The 25,343-nt window shown below is 37.3% G+C and overlaps 1 protein-coding gene across 1 annotated transcript in view; it reads right to left on the reverse strand.

Annotated features, from left to right (window-relative positions):
• Nucleotides 1-25,343, reverse strand: part of LOC149075527 (glutamate receptor ionotropic, kainate 2-like) — a 71,874-nt gene that overhangs the window by 22,808 nt on the left and 23,723 nt on the right. Inside the window, exons 3-11 of the mRNA XM_089242902.1 lie at nucleotides 24,748-24,999; nucleotides 17,500-17,726; nucleotides 16,719-16,772; nucleotides 14,333-14,482; nucleotides 12,388-12,546; nucleotides 10,729-10,833; nucleotides 10,509-10,607; nucleotides 5,956-6,165; nucleotides 4,122-4,483 (exon numbers count right to left, since the gene is read on the reverse strand). Coding sequence (XP_089099028.1) covers nucleotides 4,122-4,483; nucleotides 5,956-6,165; nucleotides 10,509-10,607; nucleotides 10,729-10,833; nucleotides 12,388-12,546; nucleotides 14,333-14,482; nucleotides 16,719-16,772; nucleotides 17,500-17,726; nucleotides 24,748-24,999 — 1,618 coding nt within the window. The remainder of the gene's footprint in view (nucleotides 1-4,121; nucleotides 4,484-5,955; nucleotides 6,166-10,508; nucleotides 10,608-10,728; nucleotides 10,834-12,387; nucleotides 12,547-14,332; nucleotides 14,483-16,718; nucleotides 16,773-17,499; nucleotides 17,727-24,747; nucleotides 25,000-25,343) is intronic.

Below are 25,343 nucleotides of genomic sequence, written 5' to 3' on the forward strand. Positions count from 1 at the left end.
TGGAAATTATTCCATATAATATTTTTAATACTCTCTCAGATTTAATAAATATATGTATGGATAGTGGTGAATTTCCATTTACAGTCGAATCCCGTTATAACGAACGCCAAGAGACCGGAAAAATCACTTCGTTAAAACGAAATTTCGTTATAAAAGAATTCCAGGTTTTTACATTTTTCCTATGAAAACTTATCTCGGGGATTAGAAAGTGTTCGTTAAAACGAGATTTTCGCTATAACGGTACTCGTTAAAACGGGATTCGAATGTATAAATCTGGTGATCCAAATGATTTTAACAACTTTTCAGACCAATCTCACTTTTACCTTTTAACTCAAAAATATTTGAAACAATTATCAAAAATAGAATTTTTCTTTCTTGTCACATTTCAGTTTTTTTTCTAACAATCAGTTTGAATTCCTTCCTAATAAAAACACAGAAACTGCTCTACTAATATTTACTAAATTTATAACTAAAAATATCGATAAATCTAAAAAAAACCATTGCAATATTTCTTGATATAAGAAAAGCTTTTGATAGCGTGAATCATCATGTATTACTAAATAAGTTGTCACATATTAGAATCAGAGATAACACTTTCAATCTGATTGCTTCTTATTTAACCCATAGAACACAATCAGTCAAAATCCACAATAGCCTTAGCACCCCATTGGAAATAGTGAAAGGCGTTCCTCAGGGATCTGTCTTGGGACTATCATTATTTTTAATATTCATAAAGGAGTGATGCAACTTAAACATAGATGCCAATATCATAACTTTCGCCAATGACACTGTATTACTTTACTCAGCTGACGATTTTCAATTTCGAACTAACCTAATCAATGCTGATTTAATTAGAATTCGAAAGTGGTTTGTTGCTAACGACCTTCAGATAAACATATCAAAAACTAAGTTTATAAATTTCTCTTCCCAAACTAACACACATTCACTTCTACCCTAATTTAATTTTCCATAATCACAATTGTACTACAGTCGAATCCCGTTTAAACGAATACCGTTATAACGAAAATCTCGTTTTAACGAACACTTTTCTGATCCCCCAAATAAGTTCACATAGGAACAATGCTAAATGGTTGGTATAATGCTCTGGAATTCCTTTATAACGAAATTTCGTTTTAACGAAGTGATTCATCCGGTCTCTTGGCATTCGTTATAACGGGATTCGACTGTATTAATTCTGATTGTAATTGTTCATGTCTCGAACAAGTTACTACAATCAAATACCTTGGCATATACATTGATCACAATCTTAAATGGAAGAGTCATGTGAAGTACTTGCAGAAAAGACTACAGCTAGCAATTTATAAATTTTACTATCTCAAACCTTACTTGAATCAGTCGTTTCTACTAACTCTTTATTACTCCTTGTTTCACTCACTTCTACTATATGGTGTAACTCTGTCTGGGGTTCTGACTACCTTTCAACCCTTTACCCTATAACAAATTGCCGATCCTCGGTCATTTTTTTGGGCCCAGCCGTTTAAATGTCGAATGATAAACGTTTATTTGCTGCAAAAAATATTTGGAAAGCCGCGTCTGTCGAAATTCAAAAAAATTATGAGCGAAACTGATTTTGATACGCTGCGTATACAGTGCATATATCATCTGGTGTCTCAATCTTTTTGCATCCATTTGATGAATCAATATTTTTCCGGCATTTACATGTCATCCTAATCTCTTACGCTTTCATAAGTTAAATTGAAATTTGATTGAATTTTTATCCAAAAAATAGTATTGTACTAGAATATCGCTTTGAGTTGTGAATATCAGCTGATTCTCAATCCTTTACGCGATTTACTAATTAATTTTTTTATGTTTTCTATCTGACAAAAGATATGGCTGGTTCCTTTCGCCCCTTATTCCTGAGGGTGCATAGACAACACATTCCAGAGTCTTTTACTTGTCGGTCTTGGCAGTTCTGACTCCTAAAAATGTCTTAGGTTTTTGCTGAATGTGCTAAAAAATGAAAATAAAGGCATGAGGATTTATGAAGATATTTTGTTTTAATTATTTCTTAATTAATGTTGTCGTTTGAATCTTAGAACTGTTTAGTATATACGTATCTTCTTAGCAAAAAAATATCTTTTGCAGAATGTTTTTCGAAAATGTAATTTAAAAAAGAAAATGCCTTTTTAAACCTCCACACTTAATTTTTCCGATAAATCACCAAAAATTTACAGTTGTGGTTGTGGTTTAAGTAATAAAGGTTTGACTGCAACTCTAAGTGTTTTGTACAGATTTTTGCGCCTCTTAGGGCCGTATTCACCGACATGGTTTAAACCGTAGTCACAACTTTTGGATAAGAGATCAACATAGAAAGATTGGTGAAAAACCTAAATTTAACCAATTCGTGTGGTTCTTATCAAAACAATGTGACTATATTTTAAACCATGTCAGTGAATACGGCCCTTAGTGTTATATTTCTCTTTTAAATGATTAAAAATTTGGAAAATAATTTATTATTCAGAACGGATTTTGTTTATCGGATCAGTCATGATGTCTGCGGAGTAGGTTTTCATATCCACTGGTCCGTGGGGCCAGTGACTTTATTTTTTTTTAAATTCAACCGCTGAGGTATCAGGGCGTATAGCGTTTTACTGGTGAACCGTTGATCCTAGAGGGATACCTCCAATTAGAAAAAGTATCAAAGTAATGTGTAGTATCAAAATGTCATTCATGTGGCAAGGAGTTTCATCGTTATTAAAATGGAAAACTAACTTTTTATACCGTTCCCGGGAGCCCAAAAACCCAATTAGAGAGTTGTTGCCCGATGCCAACTAAAAAATTTCCACTTTTCTACGTGTAATACTCGAATTCGAAAAAAAACGGAGGAAAGTTGGTGAATAAACAGTGTTAAATACGGATAAACAGTTTTACCCGCATTTAATGATGTTTTTTCTCCCAACTTATCTCCGTTTCTCCCTCATAGCAAAAGGTCTAAGTTGTGTATGGGCATCAAACCATTTATTTCTATAGGTATTATGAAGAGATGCTGGCAAATATATATATATTTGAAGACTCGGGCCCATGGGCCAAGCACAAGTTTACGCCTACGAGAGACAGACCTTTCTTCCATCTAATTCCGGCTCGGTGGGGGGAAACAAATAAGCGAGAGCCACCGGGTTACGTACGGATCTGGAGTGCTGGGCTGGTGTTCCGGTACTTTCTGATGATATTTGGAGAGAAAATTGGATCTTTGTTCAAACACAGATGGGTGAGCATAAATATTGTCTTATTGCACACATGACTATATTGACGGTGGCTCCTTCGCCATCGAATAATGACCGGGCTGAAGCTATGAAAATGAAATTGGCGGCCACGCACCGTGCTTCTTATCAAGAAATTCCTGCTCTGAATGCATAATATAACTCACTTAACATCATTCATTGCATGCGGGGTTCAAAACATCCCTTTAGGCTTTTGAAAAATGTTCTACAACCCTATATTCTGAGGCAGGAATCTTCAGATTCAAATAAATTGGAGATAGGAATCTCCAGATTCAAATAGAGCGGAAGATGCGAATGGAGTGAAGACAAACATCTTCAGCTATGAATGGAGCAAAAACTTTTACCCAACATAACCCTGCCTCATTTGAGGGTGCGAAAGTAAGTTGCTTTGCATCAGTCCAGGGTTGTGAGCGATCGATTCTATCTATGAATGGACCAGATGCAGGCATGTTCAGCTATGAATGGACCAGATGCAGGCATGTTCAGCTATGAATGGACCAGATGCAGGCATGTTCAGCTATGAATGGACCAGATGCAGGCATGTTCAGCTATGAATGAAGCGAAGACAGACATCTTCAGCTGCGAATAGAGCGGAGGCAGGCAGATCCAGGATGATGTGTCGGAGAAGCGACTTGTTGTGTAGGTGCATTGGATCATCTCGTATATTTTACGGGAGAGACACTTTCTGCCATATTATTCGGTTTTTGGGAGGAGCGATTCTCCTCTCCCGGATTCGAGATTAGATATACATAGATGAGAAATCACACATGAGAGCTGCACATCCGCATGTATTGAAAAAGCATTGAAAATTATTAACTATTTTACCACGGCATTGACAATGAAAATTGTATGGAAAAGGGAAATTTCCCAACTCACGTAGGAATGAGATCAGAGCCCTGCTGCATGAGTGACCCGGTATTGAGCCACATACTGTTCCTGACATTGAAGATATTTTCCACGACGATATCGTCTTGCCGACAAGGATGCGGATTTATCCACTCGTAGGGAGTAAGCCGTCCGACCAGGAACGTCAACAAGCTGACGCCGAAGAACGCCGCCATCAGATAGCACCAGACTTCTCCCGAGAATGGAGACAGGAAAGAGAAAAGTGACTTCACTTTGGTCGTCGGTTTCTTGAACAAGATGCTGATGCCCGTGTTCATGAAAGGCATCGTGAAGTCGACGGCTTTTTCTCGCTTCGAGTTGATGGACAGGTCTGCGACCGCCATGTCAGCTTCCTAAATACGAGAAAACTATAATGAAATATTCATTTTACTGAGGAAATACTGTACTCCTAGTTTTTCCAACATTATTCGCCTTTCGTCATTCATTTTAAATGGAATGAGACCAAAGAGAGATGGGCTAATTATCCATGATTTAGTCGGCTTTTAGGTAGATGTTTCGTCCAGCATTGTGGCAGCCATCTTCAGTGCAGATAATGCAGGACAAACGATCTTCTCTGAAAATCATTGATAATTCTTTTATCGGCTGATATAGTATGATCGGTTTCAACCGCTTCCCTGACAAGAGAAAACGGTTTAACTCGTCCTTGTCTATTTGGAAGGATTTAGAGCAAGGGACCTTAACCGTCTGAGTTCCAGGGACCCCCACGAATTCCGTTTACAGGATAATATCCAGTATATAATAAAGTGAAAACAATAAGTTGATTGAAAAGAGAGGGCAGGCTTTTACGGCCGGAGTTTATAATAAAGTTCATACCGAAGTGAATTATGCCGTGGTAGTATGTTGTGAATGTATGTTACGCCGTACCGAAGTATGTTATGCCATGTTCCAGGTTTCTTTGAAGCAGGCGTTTCGTCCACTACTGCGGTGGACATTTCCAGTGCAGTTTTCGATCAGCAGGGATCAGTGAATTATGGTTCAGTGGATAACGTTCATCCAAGGAGGCCATTTCGTCTCCTTGCTTGTCGAAAACTGCACTGAAGATGTCCACCGCATCTTCAGTGAAGACGAAACATTTGCTTCAGTGAAGCCTGGAACACGACATAAGGACCCGAAAGGAATGAATTTTATTACAAGTTGATTGCTTTCCTCTTCTCCCTCGTCACGGACCTTCTCACCCCCAGAAAACCAGGCTGACCTATGTGCCATCTTTAAGCAAAATTGTGACGTCAGTGTATCGTTTCAGCCAATTGCTGTTCTCTATCCTACATTTTTAACGATTTTTTAGGCATCACTTGGAATGGCAAGCCAATTGCTGTTCCCTATCCTACATTTTTAACGATTTTTTAGGCATCACTTGGAATGGCAAGCCAATTGCTGTTCCCTATCCTACATTTTTAACGATTTTTTAGGCATCACTTGGAATGGCAAGCCGATTCTTTGTTCATAGAAGGACACGACGAGAACGCTATTCTTTATAGCTGCCTTAAGCAAAGGATGCCCATTAGCGTGACGATGAACGAGTGACGTGTTTCTGTGACGTGACGGCGCCGATCAGTATGGGTGGACCTTCATATCTCTTAATTCACAAAAGAACTTAATTCTCCAAAGATTTATGCATTATCATAAATATACAAGACTGCCAAGAAACATCTATTCGCCGATAAAAATTAGGAAATTAATTGTTAATACAAGAAAAAATATCAGAATTGAAGGAAATTCAGAATTTATGAGAGGAAAAACCCCTCAGAATTTTTTACTGTATCATCATCGATGATTAATAAAAAAATCTACTTCAAAAACGCACCCCTCTCATGACCTCGCCGATCATACCAGACCATCTCCCTTTGACTTTCTTGTCCTCGGCACCATAAACATCATCCGCAACTGGTCGAATTATATACGAGAAGTGCAAGATCTTGGACAATTCGTCGACGATGTCGATACAGAAGCCTTCGTAGCGTTCATTTCCCTTGAGATCCTTCGAGGAATTCTTCAGCATCACGTACGGGTGAGTCTGTACAATAAAGAACAACCGAAAACATCAAGACTTTTTTTTTTTTTAGTCTTGAGTCAAAATCCTTATCATTACTAGAGCCTGGAAGTTCAGGAAAAATGCCATAAATGCCTTTTTTTGCCTATTTTAGTAAAAATGCCTAATTTGAGATTTTTCTGCCGTAAATGCCTATTTCGACATTGCTTAGTCGTGAATTCTAGAAGAAATTTTCTTAGAATTTAGATATGTTATAGCATTGAGATCTTGAATTTTTTTTTAAATCTTAAACCCTTAGTATTAATTCTCATCACAGAAAGGCTTTCTTCCTCCGTCCCTATTTAAACACAAATAGGCATAAGTGCCTGAGAGATAGGAAAATTGGTGTAAGGTATAAAAGTGGCAAAGACTTCATCTCTGTAATATACTTTCAGATAGAGCAATCAAAATATCGTCGAATTGGCATCAAGGTTACGTGTGTTCCTCGTGTGCAGAAAATGACCGTGGTGCAACAAAAATGATCAAATCGTGCATTTGCACAGCATTGTGGTTAAATAGATGACCGGTACGGCTAGAGGCCTGTCGCCTCCCGTCTAGATCTTTTGTAGTATGATGTCAACTAAAGGGCTATTAGGACATTTGACATCATACTACAAAAGGTCTAGCTGAGAGGTGACAGGGCTCTAGCACTAGATTTTGTTTGTTGATTTGATTTGTTGTTGTTTTGATTTGTTGTTGTTTTGATTTTGTACTATTGATTTTTTTTTGCTTTGAAAACTTTTGATTTACACCATAGATAAATGAACTACAAAAAAACATGGCAAGTTATTTCAGATACGTAAAATTTGTGTGTGTGTGTCAAAAAATGTCCAAAATTTTAGATTTTTTTTGTAAATCGATGCAGACCAACCGAATACAAAGCTTAATGAGAGATAGATGGCTTATTCTCAGCCCGAGATATCAAGGAAACAGTTATTTTTCAGATATTATGCTGAGGTGAACTCGAAAAGAAAAAGTCATCACGTCTCCGCCGGGACTCGATCCCAGGCCCTCTTGCATAACGGGGAAGCATGCTACCATCTACACCACTGGAGACATGACTCACGCCACAGTGCGTGAAATGAGGCAGGCAGGGTCATGTCTCCAGTGGTGTAGATGGTAGCATGCTTGCCCGGTATGCAAGAGGGCCTGGGTTCGAGTCCCGGTTGAGACGAGATGACTTTTCTTTCCGAGTTCACCTCCGCATAATATCCGGAAAATAACAGTTTCCTTGACAAAGCTTTATCTTCGAAAATTTTGAGAAAAATGCGTCGTTACTATGAAAATGGTTTTTTTTTATAATTCTATTTGAAAATGTTATGACTTTAATATGTTACTACCAAAGTCCGAAGGCCCACTTCGCGAAGTGGCCAGCCCAGCTGACCCAGCCAATGCCCGAAATTCGGGCTTTCGCCGTGCTTTAGCCGGCCCCTATATATCGATTCCTATGATCCGGGGTAATCACCACGTTGGTGTATTTTTTGTGAAAATTATGACCATTTATAAGTAACCATTACTAACCATAACTATTATGGTTAGTTATGGGTAGGCTTTGGTTATGGGCTTTGGCAGTGACAGATATAACTATGCTTTAATTTCAGCTAGCACTATATTTGCATGTTGGTTAATTATGTATGAAGTATTCGATTGAATCGAACTCCGCCCTAACCTTGAGGGAGGGACCACAAACACTTTTTCATTGGCATGATAATATCAAATTAACCCAATGAAATTATTGTATCCTATTGTTCAGACAGTAATATAGAGTGAGTGCAGCCAAGATTTTACCTAGTTTTTCGACCCTTAACATCATAGCTTTTAGTTACTTTTCTTTTTTACCACTAATTATAAATGTCTTTTTTTCTTTAGTGTCTATTTCACACATTTTTAGTGCCCTTTCGCTTTCCTATTTTGACCATTTTTAGTGCCTAAACTTCCGGGCTGTACTCATTACATAACATCACATGCAAAATAACTCGCGGTTTTTAAAGAAAGAATATTTTAAAGACTGAGATTAGAAATATGCTAATTCTTCCTGAAACTCGTTAAAATAAAGTCTGAAACTCGGGGAAAAAGGAAATAATATATAAAAAAAACCGTTCACATTTTTTCCTCCTCGAAATCTCCAGAACGACGTGTTGGAATTTTTGTCTAGCTTTTGAGGAATTCCTTGCGTGATAGGAGCTCTTCGAAATAATCCACGCAATTTACACACACCGAGGAGCCACTGCATTATGACCACCTTTATCATAGAAGAATGAGCATTCCTGGAGACCTAGAGTCGACGCTGGTGTCTCCCCCTAATGTGGTGGCGGGACTATCTTCGCCACAGAGAGCAACAGGACTACAACGGTACAAATATTGAATTCATAGTTCGAAAAATAGGTGGAGTGACATATAACAAGCATTGTATATATGTGTATATACATACAGAAATAACTTTCACGTCAAGTTCACAACACATACGCACACAATCCAACATGTACTTATTCGTTAGAAATTCCACAGAAGAATATGAACGAGGTGCATACAAGTGGGGAAGTGTGGGGGTGGGGGTGGAGTTGTGGGAGGGGTCCTGCTGATGGTTGGCTTTATTGCCTGGTGTGGGTGGTTTGCTGGTCTTGGATGTCGTTGGATTTTTACACCGTGGTCTACGTCTCCTAAGACGGGCCAGCTTATATCCCCTAGGGGGACAGAGCGAGGGTCACGGTTGGCCTGGTGGTGGTGGTGATGGCGGCGACTAATTGGACTGTCATTGCCCTCGTTGATTCTAGATACGACCAGGTATCTGTCGCATCCTTGCGAAATCTATGACACATACCCACCAGGGCAACTAGAGGGAAGCAGATGAGTCTGGTGCCTCGGGCGAGGGACCGGAGAGAGAGCAAATTTTACTCTCTAACCTTTTCTTCAACATTGTGAGGGTCGGGGGCTACAAAATGCGTGCTTGATCCGGCTCATCAAGCGTCTAGTTACGGCACTGCACGTAGCATAGCCACGGTTTTTTCTGCTACCCCTCAACAGCACGTGCACGTCATAAACATTCCTATGAGGAATTTTTAGGAAACTGTAACATGCTGTGTGTGGGCCTAACGTATTTATGTCGTCAGAGTTTAGCCTGTTTCACGTTATATCCGTACTGACATCTGGCTTCCATATTTTGAAGCCAAAGGGGTAGATGCCGAAAGTTCTTTGTTAAATGTCTGCCTGCTCTCTACGAAGTGACTTTTTAGAATAGAAGATTGGCTCGCATTCGCACCTCTGAGTTGGAAAACCACAGAACACCAAAGAGAGTTGAATCTTTATCCTCACGACAAGAGTGCACACAAGACCTCCCAGCGGCTGTTTTATATGCTAAAACAGATCATACAGGTCATAGCCAGTTGATCATAACGCATGCAAGCGATCGCGACTAAAATATATAATCTTCATTTCTTACATGGTATTTACTCCTTCACGAAGGTTTTAATAACACGATGATGCGAAGCTATATTTAGGAAGGAAAATTCAACTGCCTCTGCGGGAAATCGAACCTACACCCTCTCACTTACCGGATTAGCGTGCTAGACCACTACGCTACAAAGGCAATGGGACCTCTATCACTAGAGCTCGTGTGCGCTGAACGGGACTGTACATGGGCAGTCAGACCTAACTCAGGCGAAAGCTTGCAATCGCTGACACTGCCACCAGATGGCGGCTTATGACCACGAAGATGATGACTCTCTCTCCACTGGTCATACGAAGATTTCAACAGCTGGCTGATACGAAGATGAATTCAAGAAAGGTGAATTCATCATTCAGTTTCCTTTGTAGCGTAGTGGTCTAGCGCGCTCTTCCAGTAAATGGGCGGACGTGAGTTCGATTCCCCGCAGAGACAGTTGAACATTATTTTCTCAATTCATCTTCGCATCAGCCAACTGTTGAAACCTTCTTCTGATCAGAGGAGAGAGACATCAGCTTCGGTTATTACTATTTTTTTTGTTGAAAATAGTATTTTTTATGCTGCAGTATTTATTACCAGTTGGCACATCAATGAGTTATTATAAAGACAAATTAAAAAGCAATTATTGTCATCTCTTTGAACGACTTCTCTCAACTATATACGGTGAAACCTCCATATAACGATACTCTGCTGACCAAGAAAAAATATTTTTGTAGGGGGATTACCGTTATACCGACAGGCAGCAGTTTAACATCAGAGGATAAACATTTCCATACAAGACTTTAACAAATATCGTTGGAGAAGGATTTACCGTTATATCGAGTATCGTTGTAGCGAGTTTTCACTGTATTTCAAAAAGTAATATTATTCGAATCTTTACACTTACAACGATAGTAGTTATAACGAAAGTCCGGCGCTCCAGTAACGATTCCTGAGTGACGTTCCGAGTAATGTTTATTCCATGGCCTGGCTGCAGTGACCCAAACTGATACATTGAGATTAAGTGAAAAATCAAGTAATATAATAATTACAATCAATTTAACTGTAATTGGAACACAAAAATCTTAATTAAATTTATCAGTCGTACTTATGTTGTGAATATGTACCTGAGTTATGCCGGAATCAGACAATTGTATCAGATCCAACTTGAAGGTGGAGCGTAAACCTTGTCCATCGAAAGTGACGGCACCGGTCACACCATTCATGGCCCCCTAGATGAAAAAATAGTACAGGGTGATCATAAAATAACTTTAACCGATACACGATCCCCACCGACCGTAAAAATCAACAAATGCGATGGAAATTCGAGATATAAGTGTCAAAGTATTCGCTCGGGAATGAAGAGAAGTAAAAAACTCTCGCGGTTACAGTCACAGCAAGAAAAAAATTGAAAAATTCAAAACGCAACACTCACTTTTATGCATTGCAGTGATAAGCGCAGTTATAGAAATATGAATGGCTTTGGACTGGTACCCGCAGCACGATAAACGCCTGCGCAGGACGCCGACAAAGTAATACGATCTCACGATGGAGTTGGTGGGCTAACCCCTCGGAGGGGAAATTCGGGCGGCAGAAATGTGATTTGCATCGGTTGTTTCCACATGTTTTCAAATGGTATGTATATACACATTTCTATGGTTATCCTTTTCTACTTTTTGACTACATTTGTCCGTCTCCAGTGTGTCATTCTCAAAAAGTGTATCGCAGTTCCGCGAAGCGTAGCGGTGAGCTGACGATGTTTGTGTGTGTCCGTTCATTTTGTAGTTTCATGTTCAGGGAACCACGGATAAATGACGAGCAAGCCCAGAAAACGTCGGATGACAAAATGTGTGTGTGTGTGCGTGCGCGTGCGTTTACAAAATATTTTATTTCTACATGCTCCATGACACACAAGTACGTCGTATCACATGTATTGCGAACTGAAATGCAATATTATATTTCCGTGAAATAGTGTGAATATGATATGAGTATGAATATACATTGTTATATTGAATATAATACGCACGCGAAAACACAGGTAATATAATTATATAGCATATGAGACATATTAATAAAAATATATACAATACATACGAAAAAGGATGTGCAAACAATTAGTTAAAGCACAACAGAAGTGCTGTCGAACGTTTTATGACACTAAAAATTAGGATGAAAACAAAAATTTAAGAAGATACCAAGAATAGAGAAAATAGAAGAAAGACAAGAAAGTAAAGGAAAAACTTGAAGAAGATACGAAAAATTAAGAAACAAAAGGAACCAAAAATTAAGAAACAAAAGGAACCAAAAATTAAGAAACAAAATTAAACAAAAATTAAGAAACGAAGTAAAACAAAAATCAAGAAACAGAGTAAAACAAACATTAAGAAACAAGGGTAAAGAAAAATTAAGAAACAAAAGAAAACAAAAATTAAGAAACAAAGGAACAAAGAAATTAAGAACGAAAACGAAACAAAATTTAAAATTAAGAAACGAGAAGAAAATGGAGGAAAAAAATGAGAAACAAAAGGGAAAAAAAAGAATAAAAAATTGAATAACAGAACGAAAATAAGGAAACAGAAAAATGAGGAAAAAAAGGAAAAAAAATAAGGAAACAGAAATTAAGAAACAAAGGGAAAAAGTAAGAAACAAAAGTAAACAGAAATTAGAAAACAAAAATTTAAGATGCACACAATAACGCGTGTTTCTGTGTTTTCACACTTACTTTCAATTATCATTATTATAACTGGTACTGCATATTCTGATAAAAACTCAATAGAAGAACTCACGGATTTCATGTAATTGATCAGGCTCGTCCCATCCGTCCCTTTGGCAGAGCCTGAATTACAGTCAATCGCTGGGAAGCCGCGGACCTCTTTGCCGTTGTCGAGTTCTTGCAAAGCCTTGGCAAACATTCTCACTGCATCGTATATCAATACTGTATCCGTCTGTATAAAGAGAAAAAACAAAAACATGCGTTGTACTGATTGACCAAATTCATGTCCCTTTTTCCTTCAAATTTAAGATTTAAAAACAAAAAACAGTTTCTACATTAATACTGTAGTATCCAAACAAATATAATCATAGATTGATAGATTGAAATAATGCGTATTAATTAATAATGCATTCCTGTGGCCACCAATAGCATATATTGACACCAGTAGAGCAGGGTCTCTCGGTGTTCGATTTTGACTGGCTCTTGGGCATTTCTTACGCTGGGTACAAACATACACAGACGGGTCGCACTATTAAAGTCAAAAAGTATGATTACACTGCTCGGCACTGATTTTATTCTCAAAGATATTTCAGTGATTTTATGATGATTTTGGGGGTGCTGATTTTGAATCTGGTATTTATTTTGCCAGATTGGCTCTAGTTTTCAAAATAAAGTGAAAATTAAATTTCAATGGTAATACGTAAGCGGTAGCCTATACAACTCACATTGTCGAGAATGTGCATTGTCTTAAAAACTAGAGCCAATTCAGCAAAACCAACGCGTTTCGAAATCAGCAGTCTCAATGTACCCTAAAACGAGTAACGTTTCTTTAAGAAGATGGTTTTTTTAGCAGTATTATCATCTTTTGAGCCAATAATCACGGTACTTTCTGAAGCTCAGTGGTTTGAACATATATATATCACATCTGGAACATTTAAGCATATACTGGACAAATGGTGTCATTTCATATAGATAAAAAGGAAGATGGTGAGCACCGAGTGTAGATAGACGTCATCTGTGAAGATGCCAGAAGACCAACTGACAGGCTAAAGGTGATAAATCTTTTGTCCAAAGGAACAAGGAAGTTGCAAGTGATTTTAAAATACGGGGGCTCCAAAATAAAAATTGCCGGAGGGAACACAAGTGCTGGCGATAGCAGCCCTATGATTACCTGGGGAATTTTCGTGTTCACTCCCATAACACTCATAAGACGCTCTCAACCGATACGGAGCCCTTAAGTATCATGCCGTCGTTACACATCCATAAGCATTGCTGGTCTTCTCTTAGCATATGAGATCTTTCAAGATGGTAATGCGGTATTCCATATAGCTAAAATGTCTGACGGTAGTGAAAAGTATGGCTGAGACTCCCTGACCCCCACAAACTCCTTAGACTTATTCTTTATAGCGTATATGTAGCGACCCTTTTTCCAACTATGTTTATTATCATTCTTTATTTTTTTATGTCAGTGTGGCAACATGTCTATTTTTTTTTCTTTTTTTGAAATTGAAGATTAAAAAAACTAAATTAAAAAAAAAAAGACATGCTGCCACACTGACATGTTGCCACACGGGTCGCTACATATACTTGATCAGTTGAAATGAAAAATGATGAATCACCGAAATGAAAAGCAAAAGTACGATCGCTAATCGAAACGAAACATTCCCAACGAAAATTCGGCGTGACATATTTCTGCAAGAGAAAGCCGACAGATGAGTTGTCGAAATATTGGTACGATCGATATTTTTTTACGAATTGAAAAATTTAATTTTTACCATCATCTCAATTTTCCTGAATCGGTCGCTAAATTTTTCACCATCTCGCATCGCCGAAAATGCTCTCCAGTTAAGAAACACTTCTCTAGATATTTCTAAAAACCGTCCAGAACCTTATTGTGAAACTTCCAAGCCATCCGGATGTTGTTTCCTAAACTCGTTCCCCAGAATATTCACTGGTGGCCATAATGATTTATATTATTGCATGACAATCAATACATGGAAATGTTAGTTTTATCTTACTCTCAGGGTGAAAAGTTGCCCGCTCCGTTGTCTTGCCATGATTTCCGTTCGTAGCATGTTGTATTCCGGATTTGTTTCGTCGGATAATCGGAAACCAAGAATATTGCATTTACTGTACTTGAAATCCTCCAGGTCTATAGTTGCTAAGTCCTGGATAAGATACACAAAACATGCAGGGTGGGCAAAAAGTCCGTAGAAACTTCAAAAATTCATAAACACCGGAAAAATAACCGAAATAAAAAACGGTTTGAAGAGGCTAGCATCACTAGGTCACGGGAATTGTTTTAATACGGGAAAAAATAATTCAAACCTAACAGCCGATAGGTGGCGCTGACGTACACAAGTCAAAGGAAAGATACGCAAACACCTAACAGAATGCATCCAAATCGTTTACTACAGCAGTATGTTTTCCATATGACCAACACCACGAGGATAACACATTGCAGGCGAGTCACAAATCCAGCAACGGCAGCATGCAGCCGGCTCACATACACGGTTTACAACAGTGAACTGGTTGTGGATCAGGAACGCAAGTTCTTATAACCGTCTCATTTGCATATTTCCACCGAAGTCGCTCACACCAGTGCCACCTATAGGCTGTTTTTCCAGGATTTTTTTTCTGTCTTAAAAAAATTCCCGTGATCTAGGGATGCTAACCCTGCAAACCGTTGTTTATTTCGGTTATTTTTCTGGTTTTTATGAATTTGTAAAGTTTCTACGCACTTTTTGCTCACTCTGTATTTTAAATGCTTATACAATACGGGGTGGATTCACGAAAAAAGTATTAAGAAAGTAATTGAAATTCTACAAGTCGATTCTAAAATTGAAGGGAAATACAGTAAAACCTGTCTAAGACACCTAAGTTAGATAGGTGTCCAAGATATAGAGGTACAAAGAAATATTTTACGGCATCATTAGAAAGCGTTAGAATATTACAAAAACTAACTATACTTTCAAGCATTAACCTTTATAATAGGTATTAGAAAACAATTCTGTACAAAATACCTCTTTTTTTGTATAACAATATCTTACACATTTTTTTCCATTACCCGTTATTATTATTTTTCATATTATTTTTTTTATATTATTATTATTTTTTATTGCTTTCTTTTTTTCTTCATTTTCAAAAACTCATTTTTCTTTTGTATATTTCCCACGGCAAATATACGAATGCTAATTGTACCATTACATATTTTATCATTATTCAGGCTAATCAAGCACGGGAATATTAGCTTCTACCCAGGAACAAAGAAAAACGTTTTTTCGTTGTTACCTAGTGTTATTATCTTACTTAGGAACCAGCTGTAGAAAAGGTCTTCTCTTTTTACTGAATGTTTTTGAACATATTTTACTCATGTGATACGTATTTCACTCATATTTTACCTATTTTTATGAAAATAATGTCAATCAATAAAATTTGCACCTCTTTTCGTAGCACTGAACGCCTCCTATGTATAAAAAGTTATTGAAGGTTGAAATTATATATATATATATTTTTTTTTTTTTTGCAATTTTTGTAGCGTCTTTTGAAATCCTGGATCTTTTGGAGATAATTATTTCACGTAAAAAGAGATTGGAAATAATAATAATAATTCCAATCATGAATTTTCATTCGATCGTTACGGGATAAATTTCTTGTAATACAGTAAGTAGAGTCAGAAATGTTTTACTGATTTACATTTCTTTGAACGAAGGTCGTGTGTTTAATTTTTTCAATTTTTCAATTTCCTGAATTATTGTCTCGGTTACTCTGGGTTTTTTTACTCATATACAAGGATCTCCCATTAATTTGTAAATAATTTAAAAATTTATAAAATGTTAGAGGAATTGTATATTTGATTGCTGTTTGTGAAAAAGTTATTCTCGCAAAGAGGGTGTGTTTTTTTGTACAGAAAAAAAATCGTTCACATCCTCGTCGATAGATGACGGTGCACAGAATCAAAAATGTATGATTCTGTGTACCGATATACATCCACTGATGTCAATACCACAATGAAACCTTATGTAAGCAACATGAAAATTCAGAAATGAGCAAATCGTGCACCCTACATTTTACGGAACTCTGATTTGCATAATTCCAGTTATACGCTTTATTGCAGCATTTCCTATCGACAAAAATTCTAACTAATTTTTATTTTCCGAACCAAAATATCTCGTTAATAACTTTCACGCAAACCGCATTCAAATGGGCCAATTCCTTCAAATTTTAGGAATTTTTAAACTATTTACGAATTTATTGGACACACTGTACATATTTTTTTCATATTTTAATCTAAAATTTTAGAATTAGTGTAATCGCGTATAGACCGTTCCCTGAAACACTCCGTATACATCCTAATAACAATCAATTATATTATTAGAGAGATACTCGTCATAAAAATCTTACCAAATTGGTTACCAGATACTGTTGCTGTTCGGTTATTAAACCAATCTGAAGAGCCTACGGAGAAATCGAGTCATTGAAACACACCAAGAAAATGTTTATCCATCTATTTTTAGAAGTTAGAAAATGGAAATAAGAAAAATGCCATTGACACACACAAACATTATTGAAACAAAACAAGATTTACTTGCCAATGCAATTTTACCCTCGACAAAATGGTGATTTATACCATTCAACATTTCAAATAACCATGATATTATTTCCTAAACAAATGAACACGTCTGTTTATAATTGCTAGAAATCACCATCCGAAAACGGCAAAAACGTGACTTAACAGGTAATTAAGCCAATAAAAAAAAAATCCAACGATTAAAGAAGTCGTTTTTATGAGAGATCTTGTCTTTGAAAAGACGATTAGCGGAGAAATTGAAAATTCAATTCAAGTTAATGTTCAACAAAAAGATAATTTAGAAATAGGAGTATTAAGGAAACTCTTAAGAAAAGTAAAATAATAAAAATGGCAAATTCTGGCAACCTCCCAGTAACCATTAAAGCTTCTGGAAATTCAGACATTTCGGGAAGAACAAAAGATTAAAAAAGAAACGTTTCAAATAAGTTTTATTTTCTCCGCAGGAAAAATTCCACGGGAGGTGCTTATCGTCTAGGAAAAAAAGAAGAGCAACTTAAATCGGATGGAACTTAAATCTTAAATTAATGGGCGTTTCTGCTTTTGTCTCGCACCTTAGTGCGTGTGTGTGTGTGGAGGCAGGCGTACGACACTTACGTGTTTGAGAGCAGTCTGCAAATTGTTCCGAGACACATCGAGGACGATTTTCAGGGTGGAATCCACGAAACCGGGAGCTTTTAGAGCTTCTTCACGTCTCTTTGTGTAATCTCTTTTCATCTCCCACAGAACGTCACGGAACGGGAGATTCTCGTCGAAACGGTAAATGTCCACGTTCCACTCGTTCGCTTCAGCGCCTTTCAGGAAATTCTGCAGCCTCAGGATGCCTTCAAATATAACAAGAGGCATTTCGATTATATGGGGGGGCATCAAGTAAATATGTGTGTATCCGTATTTCTAACATATAAGAGCTTATACAGGGTGCATGGTTACCAGAACGCACCGCATTTCACTGGTGAACCTTTGACCCCCAGAGGCATAGTTCCAATTAGAGAAAGTATTTAAATAGCGTGTGGATGCGTCAGATGCGTCATTCATGTTGCAAGGAGTCGTATAGTTATAAAAGTATTAAAAAAACAACTTTGTATACGGATACCCTGAAGTTAATAACCCAATTAGAATGTTGTTGCCCTGAGAATGTTGATGCCAACAAAGAAAATTCTACGTTTTTAAGTGCAATATTCGCAGAGAATATTTTTTAAGTCAAAAACCGGAGAAAAGTTGTGAAAGAATATCATAGATAATGGAAAAAAGCGTTGTCGGTTAGTTTATGCTAACAACTTTCCTCCGATTTTTGAATTCCAATTTCTCAATGAATATTGTTCTTTGAAACGTGGATTATTTTTTTTTTGGCATCAGGAGAGATAGGGCAGCAACTTTCTTAATGTTTTCTTAGGGTAGGGTGTCCGCATAAAAAGTACATTTTCACATTCCAAAAACTAATACAACCCTCTCGCAACATGAATGATGGCCAAACGGCCTGGCCTGTTGTCCTCTACGGTGGTTTTGCTGCATGACAACGTGTGGCTACATACGGCGGCTGACACATTAGAGTGTTTCTACTACTTAACCGTGTATACCCGTCTGGAAATTTCTAATGAATGATGTTTAGTGTTTGTTGTAGGGGTTGTTGCCATCTGACTTTCATATTGGTAAATGAGAATCTTCTTTCCTTTCGAAAAAAAATGTCCATCTTCAAGAATCCGAAAATGAAAATTGGTTACAAACGGGAAATATGTGCAGTTACCGATTGCGCCACGTTTTCTGTAGGCGATGACCTCAAAACTGTTCAGCCCAAGGTTTCCAGTCCTACAGGTTGAAGTCCTAGAAATCCAATCGGTGATTCGTTAAATAGAGATAATCCAGATATACTGCCAAAAGGTTGCACGTGAAGTGGTTAATCTGCTTTTTGGCGAGATTAATGAATGAAAAATCGTATAAATTGGAGATATTGAGTAAACGCTCGTCATTTGCAGAACTGGATCTTCAATTTACGCGGTAATTTAAACATTTTGTTGCGATTTGGTTCATTTTTGCTGCATTGCGCTCGGGAACCCTGTTTCTACTCAACAGCAGTGACATTGGAGTGCTGAGGGAAGGGGAGTGCTGTGGGTGTTCGAACGCCCACGACTATTTGTGGCACGAGTCCGAACACCCCCCCCCCCCAGAATTGATTCCGAAATCAAAATTTGGGAATCAATTCTGGGGTTCGCATGTCTGACCAACCAAACGGTTATCTTGCACAAATTTCCATATCAAACCATCAAGGTAACAAACGCGCCGGCTTAACTGAAACTTAACGAAAACAAATTTCACATTTTAAACACTCATATCTCGGAAACTAGCTAGTCTTATGAATTATGATACGCTATTACACAATTCTAACAGTTTTTGGACAATCTTCTTCGACCAGACCTGTCGTAGTTGCAGCAGTGTATATGTTACTGCCGGAGAACGAATTTGGCCACTTCACGCAGTGGCCAGCACAGTTGACCCCGCCAATGTCCGAAATTCGGGCTTTCGCTGGGCTTTATAAGGCCTCTAAATACCGATCACTATGATTCTGGGGTCATTATCACGAAAGGCGTATTTTTTGTTTTTTTTGTAATAACTATGGTCATTCATAAGTAGCCACAGATAACGATAATTATTATGCTTATTAACCCTGACGATCAAAGGAATCTGAATAACGATATATATTGTTGTGGGCTCACAAGCTTCCTTAGCCCCTAAATGTTTTGTAACTGTGTGTAAAAATCTTAAATAAAGGAAATTTGAATATATATAGGGATATACACTATACACGAGCTTTCACCACCCAAAACCCAGCGAAAGCCCGAATTTCGGACATTGGCCGGGTCAACTGGGCTGGCCCCTTTTAGAAGTGGCCAACTTCGGGTATTGGCAGTAACATATACATACTGTATATGCGATGCTGTAAACTCAATAGCTCTCGTGTATAGAGTTATCGAATATTTACTGGATGTTCTACGTACAAAAAATACAAGCAAAATATGTAAATATCTGATTTCTTTAAAATCTTGAGCTACAAGTGTTGAAAATTTAATGAGAAAATCCATCTAAAAATTCATGAATAGTTGGTTTTTTTTCTCTTTTCTGAGTGTCACGACTAGATCATATCCTCTATTACTAGAAATTATTCAATAATAGTATCGATATACACAAAAAAAACAAAAACCGATGAAAATTTATTTCAAGTTTTTCTTTTTCCCTCGGAAACTTATGTTTCGACGTCCCTGTTGGAGATTATGCAAATTATTTGAATATTTAACCGGAAAAGAATTTTTAGCTGAGTCTTTAACTTTGAAGTACCGAGCTTCGTTAACTTAAATATCTAATATATGCCGTTATTTCTAAGATTATATAAGAAGGAATAATGCTCAAATTTTTTAGAGAATGCTCTTTAAAGTTTAAAGCTAATTAATGTATGCAAAAATTTTGATATTGAAACTCATATTACTTATGATAAAAACATTTTCACGTGTTTCAAAAACAATTCATATGGCTTAAGGTCAGCGGGGTGTGGGGGAGGGGCGCAACGTTCTATCGAGGAAATGAATACGTCGCTTGACGTCGGAAATTGTTAGTCATTGCTGAAGTAATTAGTTGTAAACAAAAACTTGCCAATTGGAAAGAAACCAAAAGAAAAGCTGTATGTTAAAAGCTTTGCATTTTCAAATGTTCTTGTTGAACGAAACATGTCGGATATGTGAGTTGGATATCACTACTTATTAGCGCTAGGAATCGAGTAAAATTTTTAACTGGTTAAATCAAAACTTTTGAATCGATTAATCGAATTTTAATCGAGTATTTTTTGTGACCATATAATATTAATAGATGCTATAAAATATAATTTATTCATTTCGCCCATCTATTTGGCATATACGAAGGTTTTTAACAACTGGCTGTTGCGAAGATATATTTCGGAAAAGAGAAAAAATTCAACTGCCCCTAGCTAGTGTACACGAGCTCCAAGGAAAGATTGAGAGATTCTGTGCCTCTGTAATCTAGTGGTCTAGGGCGTTCACCCGGAAAGTGAAGGGACGTGGGTTCGATTCCCCGCAGGGGCAGTTGAATTTTCTCTCTTTCCGAAATATATCTTCGCAACAGCCAGTTGTTAAAAACCTTCGTATGGTAGCGGAGGGTGACGTCATCCTTGTATTTGGCATATATAAACAAATATAGAAATAAGTTAAGAAATCAAGGATGTGTATCGCCCGCTTCAAGCAATTCAATATATACAGGGTGATTATAAAAAAACTATCCCGACATATGGGCCCCTAACTATCATACCATTCACAGGAACTGAATGAAATTTTGGCATAAGGTATTTTGATGTATGCGCTCAAGAATGATATATAAAACAACAGTGTCACTCTAACAGTTACGGTTACAGTGAGAAAATTTCGAAAATATCAAATGGCAACACCAAGTTTTTTGTATTGGAATGTGATCTCCATTGTGAAAAACCCTAAATAGCGTTCGAACGGCAACTGTAGCATGAAAATCACCGGCGGTAGATAGGCTAAAAGTGAGGACAACCAATAAGGACAGAGAAGCAGCATAAAATAAAGCATTTTTTTGTGTTTCACAAATTTTCCACATGACCTTGTGGAGGACTAATCAGGCTGGGATCTCAGCCGAAGAAACGGTGTGACGAATGAAACGAACATTAATGCTCTGGTGCACGGCAAAGTCCTTTTTCCTTGCCTAGCTCCGGGGATTTTCGTGCTACATGTGCCATTCCAACGCTATTTAGTGTTTTTCAGTATGGAGATCGCATTCCAATACAAAAAACTGGGTGTTGCCATTTGATATTTTCGAAATTTTCTCACTGTAACCGTAACTGTTAGTGACACTGTTGTTTTCCATATCATTCTTGAGCGCATACATCAAAATACCTTATGCCAAAATTTCATTCAGTTTCTGTGAATGGTATGATAGTTAGGGGCCCATATGTCGGGATAGTTTTTTTATAATCACCCCGTATATGCTGAACATAATAATTGCCAAAACTTGTAATTTTTTTCATTTGGATCTTGTCGGGTTTTTTTTCTTCTTTTAATGGATATTTTTGGTTATCATTCACAGATTTCGAAACTACTTTCGATTGTACTGTTTTTTGTTTGTTTTCCTAGAAACTTCTCTCGAATGGTACTTGTGAGGAGATGAGCTGATGCAGGGCCGGATTAAAACGTTTAAAGGTCCTAAGCACTTTAATGATTTTGGTCCCTAAAAGTATATTTTACTTGATATCGGATGTATAAATTTAAAAAAAGCCGTTAAATGTAATTTTATATTTCAGAAGTAACTAATCTAAAGCAGAATTGATTTGAAAATGTTTAAGTACGGACACTGAAATTCTTTCCTCCTTTTTTTCTACTTGCAAATCATTGCTAATATCTCTTGGATCGTTTTTGTTTATTTTTGGGACATCTTTGGAAAAACTTTTGGAATTTTTCTGTCACATTTCCCAAAAAAACAGACCTTCGATTTTTTTAATTTTTTTTTAAATATATTCTAAAAACATTCAAAGATATTTTCTCCCATCGACTGCTTATTAGGATTTCATAAAGTGGATTCAAACGCAACCACTGAATTTTGCCATGTCCGATATTACTCACATTATTTTTGGTGAACCACAGTCATTGGATACCTGTTCTTTTAAATGCATTTTCCAGTTGCATTCTGTTACCATTTCTGTACTTCTACCGTGGATCGAACTAAGGCGTCTTCATACTTATATTCTAGGAGTTCCACATCGAACCACAAAAGGGTGGCTCTAGGCTGTGTAGCCTATGCAGGTGAAAAAAAAATGAAATAAAAAATGTCTTATGCGAAATTTCAATTTATGAGTGCACTGGACTGAATGATACGCAGAGAAACCCATGTGTTGTTGTTGTTATAGTGGTTTTTTTTTTAAACGTGAGCCTTATGCACTATCAAGAGATCCGTAAGATCAGTCCAAGGAATTTGTTAGTAGGCATGGAAGAACCGGGATTCGGTCCCAGACTTGCACAATCAGAGGCTAACTCCCTAACTTCTGGACTGTCAGGCAACAATTTTTAACGCATTTCATCTGTCTGGGAACACAGCAGAGAATTTTCGGGGTTATTTTACTGGTGCGACTTATGCGCCAGGAAGGCCGACGAAACCGGGTAGTAATAATAATTAACTATATAATGAAACCATGCAGTCGATCCTCTAATGACTCAAAGGTTTGAGCATTTTTAAGTTCACGTCCCTATTCTGTAGAACTTGGCTTACTCTTAAATTTGTCATTTTTGTATTGAGTTAGTATTTATCTTATTGGTTGGGAATGATAATGATTTGTTTTATTAATGCGTGGGTCTCACCCGGACACACAACCCGAGGACCTCGTGACAAGATCTGTTTACAATTTTCGAGAGTTAGTATGCAAATTGGTAGGCAGGAATTTTTAGCTGATAGAGGAGGCCCCCCCCAGAAAAGGCAATTTACCAAAGGGCCCCCATGATGCTGTTAAAAATGCTCAAGAGAGAAAAAGGCTCATTATAGAAATTGCACGAAATCTCATTCTCCAAAAACTCGGCATTAACGTGATCTCTAGTTTGCAATATTGTCAGCTTTTCTGCATTTGTGCTTGAAGATCTTCAAGTACACAACAATCGGAAATTTTAGGATTTTCTGCCGGATTCTTAACGCTAGAAAAAATTTTACATATATTTAAAAAAAAAACACTTTGGCAACTTTTTGTGGTGCCCCTTTCCTCCTGAAGGAGCTTATTTGTCATGCCATGAATCATGTGCTTATTTTGCGTAATGGTTAATCCGGCCTTGAGCTGATCTTCCAAGAATACGAAAAACTACTGTTCATAGCAGAGACAATAAATTTTGGTTTCTAAAACTCCAATCAAACTCAATGTGAAATTTAAATCATCAGTTTTCGTTAAATCGAATAAATTTGATCAAAATATGGATACAAATATTTTTAATAATATTAGTCACTTAGGCCGGTATTACATTATAAAAGTTTAGTAAAATCCCTCTTATAAAACTTAAAAAATCCAACTAATAAAGCTGATAGGTTACGTTGAGCGAATGCAACCGATAAGCTTATTGGTTGAATTTTTCATGTTTTATAGAAAAGGACTTTTATAAAACTTTTATAGTGCAATCTCGGCCTTATGCAAAATGTTCTATACAGAATTACACAAAAAAGGCTGGAATTACACTATAAAAGTTTTGTGAAAGCTCTTTGATAAAACTTGAAAAATTCCGCCAATAAGATCACCAGTTGCATTAGTTCGAATGTAGTCGATGCGCTTATTGGTTGAATTTTTTAAGTATTATAAAAAAGATCTTTTATCAAACTTTTATAGTGTAATCCCGGCTCAAGACATGTAATCGGTGTTTTCAAACAAATCAAGTTAATTCACAAACGTTTAATAAAATTTTTAATCGAATCGATCAAATGGATTAACTCAACTGAAATATTTAACTGCGATTAGCAATTGATCGATTAACCGACCCGATTAATCGATTAATCGGACCGGCCATACTATTTATTATCATAAAACTATTCAAAGGCTGTCTATCTACTATTCCAATTCAGGTAACTAATTCTTCGGAAGAAACGTGAGTATTAGAATACGTTCGAAAGTATTAGAAAACCAAAGACATGTAGACACCTGATAATGATGGGAATGAACGGAATACATTTATAGTATAACGTTTCTTCAAGGCAAAATAATTTAAAAATATAAAGTATATATTAATAAATTTAATTTTTTTTTTAATGTTTAGATATGATGAATTAAATGACACTAGAGAAATGTCGTGGACTTACCGTCGTTCTCCTCGTACAGCAATGTGAAGTTTTGCCAGCCGAGTTGCTTCAATAGATGGACGTACGCCTGGGACAACACCACGGGATTCGGATAGAGATTGATCGACAGGTCGTCCTTATGCCGGATGTAGTCCCATCTCGTTTCGATGTACGGAATCTCCAGCTCATCGCAGATCGAACCGACGTGCATGCTCGTGACAGCTGTCTGTGGACCGAAAATTGCGGCCACACCATTCTCCAACAAACTACAAACTAGAATAAGAAATCGTGGAAATTCATTACGTGCAGATTCAACGGGCGAAAAAAAGTACCACACCAAGCTATACTACTCAACACTACATGTACATCGTAAACATTACTCTGGGAGATTTTTAACGCATTGGTACATGCCTGAATGCGTGTTATGAGCTTACGTGTGGACCTAACATATTTATGTTGTCAGCTTATGCTAGTTTACCGGCAATATAAGCCAGCAGGTATCAGACGTTCGCGATGAAAGAAACTGATTTGATACTTATTTTGCCTACCGGGACGTCTTACATCAGCACATCGAGTTTTGGCCAGGGATCTCCTGCCACTTCGCGAATCGGCCGCCC

Source organism: Pholcus phalangioides, unplaced genomic scaffold (genome assembly GCF_987345545.1).
Source record: "Pholcus phalangioides strain wild (caught in Gottingen) unplaced genomic scaffold, Ppha-v1.0 ptg000015l_1, whole genome shotgun sequence".
NCBI lineage: Eukaryota > Metazoa > Arthropoda > Arachnida > Araneae > Pholcidae > Pholcus > Pholcus phalangioides.